Source organism: Rhinopithecus bieti, unplaced genomic scaffold (assembly GCF_001698545.2).
Source record: "Rhinopithecus bieti isolate Rb0 unplaced genomic scaffold, ASM169854v2 scaffold_48387, whole genome shotgun sequence".
NCBI lineage: Eukaryota > Metazoa > Chordata > Mammalia > Primates > Cercopithecidae > Rhinopithecus > Rhinopithecus bieti.
In genome coordinates, this window is record NW_016819911.1 from 104,302 (window position 1) to 117,656 (window position 13,355).

A 13,355-nucleotide genomic window follows, 5' to 3' on the forward strand; every position below is an offset into this window, starting at 1 on the left:
AAGTACCATATGACCCAGCCATCCCACTACTGGGTATATACCCAAAGGATTATAAATCATGCTGCTATAAAGACACATGCACACATATGTTTATTGCGGCACTATTCACAATAGCAAAGACTTGGAATCAACCCAAATGTCCATCTGTGACAGACTGGATTAAGAAAATGTGGCACATATACACCATGGAATACTATGCAGCCATAAAAAAGGATGAGTTTGAGTCCTTTGTAGGGACATGGATGCAGCTGGAAACCATCATTTTCAGCATACTATTGCAAGAAGAGAAAACCAAACACCGCATGTTCTCACTCATAGGTGGGAACTGAGCAATGAGATCACTTGGACTCGGGAAGGGGAACATCACACACCGGGGCCTATCATGGGGAGGGGGGAGAGGGGAGGGATTGCACTGGGAGCAATCCCTGTTATACCTGATGTAAATGATGAGTTGATGGGTGCTGACGAGTTGTTGGGTGCAGCACACCAACATGGCACAAGTATACATATGTAACAAGCCTGCACGTTATGCACATGTACCCTAGAACTAAAAGTATAATAATAAAAGAAAAAATACAATTGGTAATCTTTTAGTGTAAAATGAAGAGGGAACTCAATGATAACAGAATCCAAATCTTCTAGTTAGGTGAAATATAAACTAACATATTTTCATTTGCCTGTTAAAATTTCAAATTGAAATTTACATAATTAGAATTAGCTATGATTTCCATTTTTTTCAAAATCTCAATTTGAATGAAATCAGTTAATGACCACTGTAGTTGGATGATCATTTATGAATATTACTCATACTCCTAAAACATAATATGCAATGAATTGATTCTAATCACAGCCATAATTACACATCTTAAGATAGAATAAGGCCTTCAGGAAGAGGGGAGGTAGAATATGACATGCATAAAATTTATTTCTAAGTAAATGGCCATAGTAAAGTAATAATCAGAATTAGGCCCTGTAACTAAAATCTAAATTTAAAATATCAAGCAGATCATTTAAGAACTTTATAGATAATTTGTCACTAAAGCATTATTTCATATATATGCAAAGTAAATACAAAATATTTTCAAAAGAAAATATTTCCAATGACCTTTTATAAAATGGAAAATTGGCTTACCTCTTCCCTATGATTCTTAATTGGCATACAGAGAATGCTTTGTGTCTTGTAGCCTGTAATTTGGTCAACTTCTGCATTGAACCGAGGATCCTAGTATGGAAAAAGAAATTCAATTTAATGACTGACCTGTTCAAAGATTAATTTGATTTTTCTGATTCATTAGATTAGAGAAATCTAACCTTGGACTTACCTTGTTACTCCGAGTAACAATTTTATTGTTGTGAAAGGCATCATCATGTAAGTACATATTATATTTGACAAAGATACATCTAAGTTGCTGAGCTTTTTTATAAGCAGCTAGTGTTTAAGAGAAAAAAATACAGACTCGAACAAATGTTCAGAAATAAAGAAAATTCAAAATATGAACCACTTTATATAGCTGTACTTAAATTCAGGAAAAAGTGGCATCTCTCCGCCTCTGTAATATAATCTCACAACCTGATTCTATTGTGCCTCCAGAACAACCTTTTCAATAAATGATTTTACTTCCCTTGTAAGGGCTGTTTACAGTTCCTCAGTATTCCGTACTTCCATCTGAAGTATTCATAAGAATTTAAATTATACATATATATATATATATATATACACACACACACACACACAATCTGATTGAGTCAGATTGTAAACAATCATTTAATCTTTTGAATTTCCCTTTTTACAAGGCACATTATACACATCCAATAATCATAAAGGACTTTTGAGGTGTTAAATTTCTAAGTATGAATTAAAGAAATAAAGGTAAAGTTTAATTGTCCATTACACTTTAGATTGGGAAGATCTAAAATTAGGCTGTAAACTCTATGAGGGTTTTTTCTTTTTCTTTTTTTTTTGTTCATTTCTGTATTCCTAGCACAGGAACTTAATCAAAAGCATGTGTTAAATCAATGAAGGAATTCATTAACAAATAATACCACAGTTATCAAATGATATCATTTTTACCTTACCATATAGTTTAAAGCAAATCTTGTCAGTAAAGGGAAAACCAAAGTAGAGGAAATCAATAGCTATAACTAACATGAGGTAAGAGTGGAATGGAAACAAGCATTCCAGGACATAAACATCTGAATGAGTGCTGTTCCCTTCAAAGCGATAGCCTTGGGGAGTTACATGCTCAATCTAATAATAGCATCACTGCTCCAAAAACTACGCAGTTGGAATTCCCTTCAGAGAATATGGAATATCCACACTGGAAAAGCTCATCTTTTGATGAGCTTTGAAGGTCATTTCTTTTTTAAAAAATAAAAAATAAATTAGTCACAGTAAAGCCGTGAATGAAGTAAGTGATTACACTAGATTCCATCAATTGGGGTCAGAAATGAGGCCAATTTTCTCCTGAGAGGGCCCAACTTAGCTTAAAGATAATTTCAAAAGAAAAGCTATAAAATGGTGAAAATCAGCATAAATATTTTATATTATAAACACTGCTACATTTTGCTTTTTCTGCAAACATGCTCAGAGTTATATGACTTGAGATGCAGAGAAAATCCTTAGCCAAATCTTCCTAATAAAATCCTTATTTTATGTTTAGATATTGTCTAAAGAAAGCAGACAAGATAACGATGTTGATGAATTAAAGAAGTGAAAAATTATTGACATATAGTGAATCGTTTTACAAACCAATAAGTAAAACATGAATAAAATACATCCTGTTTTACTTTGTTAATAAACATTTGAATTATGAGACAATTTATAAAGCAGATTTAACCCAACCACCTAATCAAAGCAGTAGAGTTTGACAGATTAAAATTAGTAGGACTTTCACATCTTTTTTGTGTCTACTGTTAGTTTAAAATCAACAGCAGTTCTGAATTTCACTCTCCAGTGAAATGAGTGGGAATAAATACATCCTTCAAATTTCATTTGAGGTGAAGTTCCAAACTCCTGACATCTCAAGGAGTTTTCCTTTAATAATAATGTACTCAGTGCAAAGACAATATACGTAAAAGAGTTCTAACCCCTCTAGGTCCAGTAAACACCAAAGAAAAAAATGGAACACTACAATCATTGTGATTATTCCTTTCACCATTTGTTTATAAGAACATGACGGTATGAAAGAACATAAGCCTTGGATGTCCACTTGCCATAACAAAGTATCAGGTACCAGAATTCCTTCCTGCTGAAGACAACTATAAGACTAGACAAAATACAAGACAACAAAGCCATAGGCAGAGCAAAGAGAAAGATAACACACGTCATTGCCATTCAACATTCTGGCTTTCTGCCTGAGGGCATTTTCCTGCTTTAGAGAAGGCAGGTGCTACCCAATGAGAGCAACACTTTGAAACAGAACTGAATGGAGCTCCAAACTTCTGAAGTGGTTGGAAAGTGTAAAGCACAGGGGCTGTGCTGGGGGGTTGGAAGGAAGATGGTTTGGAAGCGGTGACCAAAAGATACTGAGTTTCTAGTCACTTTGGGCAGGTATAGGGCAAAAACCCTAAAGGACTAGCAAAAATTACCTGCTGAAGGCTAAAAACTGAATGTGACACCAATTAGTGAAGTGTTTGGAGACAATGGAGTTCCAGTCCAGCCAGAGTAGAGAATTCATTCAGCAGCTCAGGCATTGAGACAGGGAAAGACCACTCCTTAGGAGTAAGGACTATACCATATAGTTGTGTGTATTCCCTAAGACTAAATTCAAAACTAGAATAGATCCACTCTAACAAATAATAAGACCAAGCCTGACAGGATCAAAATAATCTGCCAGTAATTTTACTGCCTGCCCGAACAAATCTCATCCCTTTTTTAAAGGAAGAGGATATAATCCAAATGTAGTGAAACAGACTATGACCAGCAGACAATACAAAATCACCACATATGTAAAGAAACAGGAATATGAAACCCATAGTAAAGAGAAAAAGTAGTCAATAAAAAATGACCCCAAGATGATTCACATGTTGGACTTCACAGATAAGGATGTTAAAGCAGCTATTAAAAATTAATGCAGGGATTTAAAGAAAAATGCAGTAGTAACTTATTTGCAGAGATGGGAATCTCTTCAAGGAAAGAAAAAACTATTAAAATAGTCAAATGAAAATTCTAGAACTGAAAAGTATAGTGTATAAAACACCAAGTTCATTAATACATTTAACAGCCCACTGAAAACAGCTGAAGAGTCAGTGATCCTGAAGACAGATCAACAGAAAGTTGATCAACAGAAGGGTTGAAAGGAAAAAGAAAACAAACCATAAAACATTAACAAAGTTTCAGTGTCTTTTAGGATACTATCAAGTGTGTGTGTATACACACACACAAACACACACACACACAATTTGGGGTCCCAAAGATAATGAAGCTGAAAAATATTGAAAGATTTATAAAGAAAAATTTCCCAAATTGATGAAAACCTTAAGCTTACACACATGGTGTGAAAATGATATGTAGGGTGAAACATGTAAGTTGAAAATGATACAAAGGATGGCTGACCTCTCCTGAGAAAAATGAAGACAAGGAAAAAATGAGAAAACTCTTTTTCAAAATATTGAAAGAAAACTACTATCAACTGATAGTGGTTCATCTATCCAGTGAAAATATCCTTCAAGAATATAGGAAAAATAAAGGCATTTTCATATAAACTAAAACTGACAGTATTTGTCAGCACTGTGTGTACTATAAGAAGTGCGAAAGGAAATTCTGTAGTCTAAAGAGAAAGATACTAAAATCTAGAAAGAGCTAGAAACCTGGCTTGAACACATGAGTATATATATATATATATATATAAAGAATAAGGAAGCCTAGTCTTTCATTTTTGGAGAACAAAACACCCAACAGAAGAAAAAAAGAAGAAAAATAATGCATCTTTAGTTATTGGATGAAATTGGAAGTATCAGTATGAATTCAATTGTTTTTACTATAATAAATAGATAGATAAATAAATACAATATAGATGTGTATGTGTATTTATATGTTATTTTCCTAGCTCTGTCTGCTAATATACCAGCAGAAATGAGTGCATCTAGTGCCTTAATCTTNAAGTGCGAAAGGAAATTCTGTAGTCTAAAGAGAAAGATACTAAAATCTAGAAAGAGCTAGAAACCTGGCTTGAACACATGAGTATATATATATATATATATATAAAGAATAAGGAAGCCTAGTCTTTCATTTTTGGAGAACAAAACACCCAACAGAAGAAAAAAAGAAGAAAATAATGCATCTTTAGTTATTGGATGAAATTGGAAGTATCAGTATGAATTCAATTGTTTTACTATAATAAATAGATAGATAAATAAATACAATATAGATGTGTATGTGTATTTATATGTTATTTTCCTAGCTCTGTCTGCTAATATACCAGCAGAAATGAGTGCATCTAGTGCCTTAATCTTGGGTTCTTAATACCATTCCCCTCACTAAAAGAAACCAGGGCTTCTTGGGAAAAAAGAATGATTCTAGGGCTAGGGCAGGGAAAGTGTAAGATAAGCCTCAAACATTCTGATTAGCCAGAAAGTGAAAAAAATGCCCCAAAAGTAATGAGGACATAACAAAAAGACACAGGACTCAGCAAATTTGTTATAATTTGAGCATCAGCATAAAGATAATAAAAATATAATTGACTAAATAAAATATTAAACCATGAGTCCATAATGATGTGAATGCATGAATGAAGGAGAAGGCAAAACTCTCCCTTACATTAGAATTTCAGCTAACAAATATAAGAGGTATGATGGAGTTGGAAAATCAGTGGATGCTAAAACTAGTCAGTAGGTTGTTGATGAACAGAGTATTTACACAGTCTCAAAGCATCTGCCCGTATGATACTTATTAATTACAATGGGAAAAACTACTGGAGAAACCTGGTGGATATCACTTTTAAAAAGTTATCAAATTTAACATCATCAACACTTACATCACATAAATATGCCTTCTTATAAGATACATTAAGAAGGTGTGTGGTATAATTAAACATGTTTCTGATCTTTGTTCCCAGTTCCTGACACAGACCTCCTAAAGGCCATGGAATTTCTTGAGTGATACTAGTGTAATCCCATATTTGCAACAAGCCCTTTTCAACCATACCTGAATTCACACTAATGAGGTGAGCCCTAGAAGGCTTCAGGATTAGGGGTGGGAACCAGAAAACCCAACCTTGTGATTAGAGGTTTAGAGCTTCCAGTCCCACTCCCAACCTCTGGAGAGGGGAGACTGGCTGGAGATTGAATCCACTCACCAATGATCAGTAATATAATCAATCACACCTACATAATAAACCCTCAATTAAAAAGCTCAGAACAATGAGGTTTAGGGGAGCTTCCAGGGTGGTGAACATATTGATGTGCTGGCATGCTGGCATTCTGGAGAAGGCATAGAAGCTCTGCGCACCACCCCACCCTCCACCACCTCCCATACCTTGCCCTACGTATCTCTTCCATTTGGCTGCTCCTGAGTTGTATGTAACCTTTTTAATAAAACTGTAGTCATAAGTGTAGTGCTTTCTTGAGTTCTGTGAGTCATTCTATCTAATTACTGAACCTAAGCGGGGGTCACTAGAACCCTTGAATTTGTAGTCAGTCTGGAAGAAGTGTGGCAGCCTAGGGATCCCACTTGTGGCTGACGTCTAAAGTTGGGGCAGACTTGTGGGATTGAGCCCTTAACATGTAGGGTCAGTGCTAACTCCATGAAGTTAAGAATCAGAAATGAATTGGGTTGAATTGGGTTGCAGTGTCAAAGAACAGGAGAATTAATTAGTTGTTGCTTAGTTAAGGTGTCAATATTAACATATATGGTATTCCAGCTAAAAGGGCCTAGCTTGAATCTATTTGTGAAAGACATTCTACAAAATAACAGGCCTGTACCCTTCAACAATGTCTAAATTTAAAAAGATAAAGAAATGCTGAGAAACCGTTTCAAACGGAGAGGAGGCTAAAGAGACATTACAACTATGTGCAATATGGGATCCTGAATAATACCCTGGATTGGGGGAAAATAACTCTAACGCTTATTAATGGGATGGGACAACTGATGAAATTTTGACTATGGACTGCTAATAGTCTTGTATCAGATTAGATAATAGTATTGTATCAATATAAAATTTCCTGATTCTGATAATTTTATTATGGCTGGGTTAGAGAATATTCTTATTAGAAAATATACACTGAACTATTTAGTAAAAACATATCTTTAGCTTATTAAATCATTCAGAAATAATAAGCATATATTACTTATATGCATTATAGAGCAAAAGAGAGGAAACGATAAAGGAAATGGGGGAAAAAATAACTGGAGAATCTGGGTAAAGGGTATATGGCAGTTTCTTATACTGGTCTTGCAACTTTTCTGTGAGTTTAAAATTATACCAAAATAAAAATAACAGAAAATTTAAAAAAGGAAACAACACAGATGACTTGGACAAATTATAAGGCTGGTTTTCTTCTACAGAGTGGAATTTTTAAGACAATGCCTGAAACATTGAACAAGCATAGACACAGCAGTTCCCAAACTGTGTTTCCAGTGGCACAGTCACACCTCGATTAGGAGGTTTGTCTAAATTACAACAATTGCTAGGGGTTTTCTTTTTCTTCTAAAATTCATCTGGAAATAATCATCTGAAATTCAGTTGAAACAGTTTGTATTTCTTTAGAAAAATATATTGATAAATAATTGAAGTAGAAAGTGAGTCCTGCATGGTGACAGAAGGTGAAAATTTGTTTCTCTGGAGAAAAAAAAAAAATGAAAGGGAAAGATGAAGTGGGGAAGGAAGGAATAATAGCTATATGGTCAAAGCCACACAAGTGGTAATTTGACCCTTCCCTAAGACCCTCCAAGTTTTCTCTCTAGAAATCATGGTTCACATGGAGTATCTGTCCTGGAGTGGAAACAGCACATGAGTCTGAGTTTTACTTGGGAGAAGGAGAGATGTTTTGACAATGTAAATCCTTAAGGCATAGGAATCATGGGAAGGTTTAAGACTTCCTTGGGACATGGAATGGGGTTCAGGGCAATCCTGTGTAGTTACTGGATGTTATCTGGTTTTCCTATAAAAGGAAAATACCAAGCACATTTATTTAGTAGTTCTGATTATATATCTTACTATTAATAGTTTCTTAGTATAAGTGTGAATATCTTATTAATAAATGTGTTAATATCTCCTTGTTATTCATAAATGCTGTGCCAAGCCGGTTGCAGTGGCATGCACCTGTAGTCCCACCTACTCAGGACCATAGCCCACTTCTCGTGCAGTTGAAGTGAGTGGATCACCTAATCCAGGACTCCAACCCAAGCAACACAGTGAGACTCCGGCTTAAAATAACTAACTAAATAAATACATACATATAGGGTGTGGCACATTCAGGGTAGTTGCACGATGGTGGGCTGATGCATGAGACCATTTGTGACTGAACATCAATGTATGGGTAGCATTTACCAACTAATCTTTTCATTGGTATTTATGGTCTACATGAGAATCACTGGTCTGAGTAGTGGATCTTGTCTTGTATTTTAAATATATGAATATGTTATCACTAATAAAACAATAGAATTTTTCAAATTTATATCACTTAATATCATTTTCTGTTACAAAGTTTTAAAAGTGAACTAAATATAGGTCATTTCTTATAATTAACTTTATGAGACTTTTAAAAAAAATTCTCAGTATCAATCTGAGTATTATTCTGTTTCACAGACACCTCTCTTGGTTTCCCACGGTGGCATTACATCCTTTAAAGTGGTCTATGGTAAATGAGCTTAAGAAATACTGCCATACAGTGTCATTTTTACAGATGCATGCTTAAAGAGCTAGGACTCAGAAAACATTGGAATATATTTTCATATCCTGACTACTTTCAAAAAACACAGTATTTTAATTATTCAAATTATGGATGGTGCTTAGTAATAAATTATCCATTAGCCAACTGACTTCCACTGCTAATACCAATATAAATTAGATCGCAATGTAAATTAGATCACAGATCAACCTCCACAAGTTCTAATGAAATTCTTGGGACATGAAATAACTCCTGCAAGGCTACCATAAATACAGATCAAGGGTACCAAAGGTGAAGTAGCAACATGAGAAATCCACAGGCTAAGAGGCATCACCCCAGGAGCCATGCAAATCAAGGACACTAGCTATTTTAAACAATAGCACAAGAATTAAATCATTATCAAATGCAAAACAGAAAATATATTGTCAAAACTTTGAAGATGGTAGGCAGATTAAATAAAATGCATGTAAGTGACTAATTCTCAGGGCTGGAGACATTTAGGACCATGAAAACAAATAAAGGCTTTCTCAACAAAGCTGGAGAATATTTATGATCCTACTGTACTCATGGGACCATAGTGCCATTGAAAAGTGGATACCCAGCTGTCACTTAAGACAGGAAGGGGATTCTGCAAACTTGGCAGCAATCCTTCAGCTGTGTCCTTAATACCCCTCTTGGAATCTGCTACAGTGTGAAGTTACTGTGGAGCTCAAAGAGGTCACAGAGATACTCTACGAAGACTAGTAAATTTTTCCAAGAGAATCAAAATTGAATGCATTGCTTATACAGAATGGATTCTAAAGAAACATTTCAGGACTTAACTTAGATGAACTATCACACCCCAAATCCCGACCTTCAGTATTACTCACTAGTAGTACCATTATTCATGTACCGAACTTCAAAACCTGGTCATCTTCAATTCCTCTTTCCCCTTCACTTGCATCTCCTATTAGCTGCCAAGTTCAGCAGATTCTATCAGGTTGGTGCAAAAGTAATCATGGTTTTGCCATTAAAAGTAATGGCAATTACTTTTGCACCAACCTAATACTTCTTCATCTGAAATCCATTCCCTCCTTTTGATCTTTAAGGTCAGGGTCCTTGTTAAGGTCCTTACTTCCTCATACTTAGACTATTAAGATAATCTTCTATCCTCCCAACTTGTAGCATTTCCCCCTCTAATTCATTTTATGACTACTGTAAAATTAATCCTTCCAAAGCACAATTTAAATCACACTCATTCCCCTTTCAAAAGATCTTCAGTTACTCCTCATGTTTCTAAACCAAATATATATTCCTCAGCTTGGCATTCAAGATCTCAGTAATTTCCTGGCTGTGCTCCCACAGCTCCTTCATGTCCAGATTCTTATCTACACACTTACATGGTCCTACTTTCCTATCTCTTCTAACTTCTCTTTACCTCTGGATCTCACCATGCACAAATCTCAATTTATTCAATTTATTCAAATTTTCCGGGATCTGTATCAGATATTGCTCCCTCAGAGAAATCTTCCTCTGGTTGGGCGCGGTGGCTCACACCTGTAATCCCAGCACTTTGGGAGGCTGAGACGGGAGGATCACCTGAGGTCAGGAGTTTGAGACCAGCCTGGCCAACATGGTGAAACTCCATCTCTACTAAAAGTACAAAAATTAGCCGGGCATGGTGGCAGGTGTCTGTAATCCCAGCTACTCGGGAGGCTGAGATAGGAGAATAGCTTGAATCTGGGAGGCAAAGGTTGTAGTGAGTCGAGATCGCATCACTGCACTCCAGCCTGGGTAGCAGAGTGAGACTCCATCTCCAAAAAAAAAAAAAAATCTTCCTCCATCTTTCCCACTAGATGTCCTATCCTGCTTCTCTGAACCTTATCACATTTTTCTTGGCATCTGTTATGACCTACTCTCTATGCTATTTATCTATTGCATGTACTATTATTTTAATTCAACCAATATTTAGTATGCCCTATGTGCCAGGCACTATAAGGCACCAGGAACACAATAAAACAGCTATGACTCTCTGAATTAAATGAATTGAGCCAGAATTACTACTGAATCTTTATAGTGTACCACACAGTAGAAAGCTAGAACAATTGTTCTATCAAAATGCTGTAAGGTACCTCATAAACATATAAAGTGCCATTCAGTTAAGACGTTTGGTTTTAAAACTAAAATTCCATTAATAAAAAGGATTATTTTAAATGGGAAATTTGAAGAATCTTACAGTGTAACCTTTAAGCCCTTAATTAAAGACTTGTGCGTAGGTATAGCAAAAGAAGAAGAAATAACAAATCTTTCCATTGAAAACTTTTAGAGCAAAATTTTCACTTTTTTGAAGATATCTGTAAGTTTATCTGTTTAAAAAATGAAAGAGAAGATAGTAGGAAAGAAAACCAGACTTTGGTATCAATGGGACTTTGAATGAATATGATTAATTGGATGAATGAATGAAGAGACTATGAGTTCTTTTGTTGTTGTTTTGCACCTATCATTTTAGAATCTCAGGAAAATTCTAAGAGGTTCATGTGGGGATAACAGATGGGGATATGCATAGTGATCAGATAAAAAGATGGGAGAATATAACCATGAGATGAGCTATATTAAATTATCATTAAGGAGAAAAACAAGATGAGATTTCCTTAAGGCTCATATCCTCAGCTGAACCACCAGAGAAGAAACTCTGGCAATTAAAAATGGGAAAATTCTTAGCCTACATTCCAGTTTTAAATAAGTATGCAAATTATTACATCTCAGTTTCAAATATCCCCACCATTCATGATTGCTATCCAATGCCCCAGCCACAGTACCCTCCCCAGCATCTGTCCTGCTCTCAGGGTCCCCTGTTTACCTCATATGCATCTTTGATGTTCAAGGGCTCACCAAGTGCTGCCACATGTCCCACAATGCCTTTGTTCCATTCTAAGCGGATACAGTTATTTGAAGCTTCTTCCAGTGTTGAACCTTCAGCAACATCAAAGAGGCGGCTGATAAGAAACTTGTCATTGGAGCTGTCTTCACAGACAAGGAACAGGGAATAGCGGTCAGCGGAGATGAGTCCATGGATATGCAAGAAAATTTTGTGACATAAGGCTGTGACATCCAAATGGCTAGAAATATCCTTCACTAATTCCAAGAGTCTTGAGCACTGGTCCCCTTCATCATGATCAAACCTTGGAGGGGTTAGAGGCATCTGTTCCTTCTTTTCTGAGTCAGAGAGGAAGCTCACAGTTCCCTCAGAATCCTTGACAACAATGGGTCTAAGAGGCCGGTCAAATTCAGAGGCAGAGATTTTCCTCGTTGGTGTTCCAGGGGCACTGTTATCTGCACGAGGGCTCTGCTGCAAGGGACAAGAGCAAGATTCCGTGTGGCCTCTGATACCTTCCTTGCACACAGGGATGGTGTGAACTCTCTCAGCAAACCATGCATTGACCATTTCTCTGCAGAACAGAACGTGCAGACATATTAGACACTTGAAGAGAAAGGGTGCTATGCCTGAAAGCTCCTAAACATTTTCTTATGGTAAACTGATGAGACAATAATTTGATATGTCATAGAAAATAAAAACAAGATGGTTTACTTAAGACATATTATTTTGGCCAGGAACAGTGGTTCACACCTGTAATTCCACCATCTTGGGAGGCTGAAGTGGGAGGATTGCATGAGGTCAGGAGTTGGAGACCAGCCTGGGAAACCAAGTGAGGCCCGGTCTCTAGAAAAAATTTAAAAATTAGCTGGGCATGATAGCATGTGCCTATGACCCTACCTACTCAGGAGACTGAGGCAGGAGGGTTGCTTGAGCCCAGGAGTTCGAGGCTGTAGTGAGGTATGATCACACCACTGTACCACTGCACTTCAGCCTGGGTGACAAAGTGAGACTCTCTCTCTCAAAAAAAAAAAAAAAAAGACAATTTTATTTTGGAAAACAATAGAGGACAATTGCTTTAATGAACATCTTAATAAAGGCTGACTTCTATATACATAATTTTATACATCTGATTGCAGCATAGCAAGCATTAAGTCTGCTTCTCTCAAAATTAGCTTATATTAAAAAGTAAAAGACACTAAATTTGGCAATAGTTTTAGGAAAATATAAATATGCACATTAATTTGATGTTTAAAATACACATCTTGTTCTGAAGTTAAATATTTGAAAACTAAAACAAATATTTGTCTAAATTTGGCTTGCTACTATGCCTATTTTAGATAGTTATATCTATATTGCAAAAGTAGATAAGTTTAGAAGGAGTAGTGAAAGAGACAAATAATTTAATCTTGCATGGAAAAATCAGACTTCTGGCCGGGCGCGGTGGCTCAAGCCTGTAATCCCAGCACTTTGGGAGGCCGAGACGGGCGGATCACGAGGTCAGGAGATCGAGACCATCCTGGCTAATACGGTGAAACCCCGTCTCTACTAAAAAATACAAAAAACTAGCCGGGCGAGGTGGCGGGCGCCTGTAGTCCCAGCTACTCGGGAGGCTGAGGCAGGAGAATGGCGTGAACCCGGGAGGCGGAGCTTGCAGTGAGCTGAGATCCGG

The 13,355-nt window shown here is 36.4% G+C and overlaps 1 protein-coding gene across 1 annotated transcript in view; it reads right to left on the minus strand.

Annotated features, from left to right (window-relative positions):
• Window positions 1-13,355, minus strand: part of PDE5A (phosphodiesterase 5A) — a 142,566-nt gene that overhangs the window by 100,646 nt on the left and 28,565 nt on the right. Inside the window, exons 2-3 of the mRNA XM_017859302.1 lie at window positions 11,669-12,257; window positions 1,133-1,222 (exon numbers count right to left, since the gene is read on the minus strand). Of these exons, the coding sequence (XP_017714791.1) occupies window positions 1,133-1,222; window positions 11,669-12,257 (679 nt within the window). The remainder of the gene's footprint in view (window positions 1-1,132; window positions 1,223-11,668; window positions 12,258-13,355) is intronic.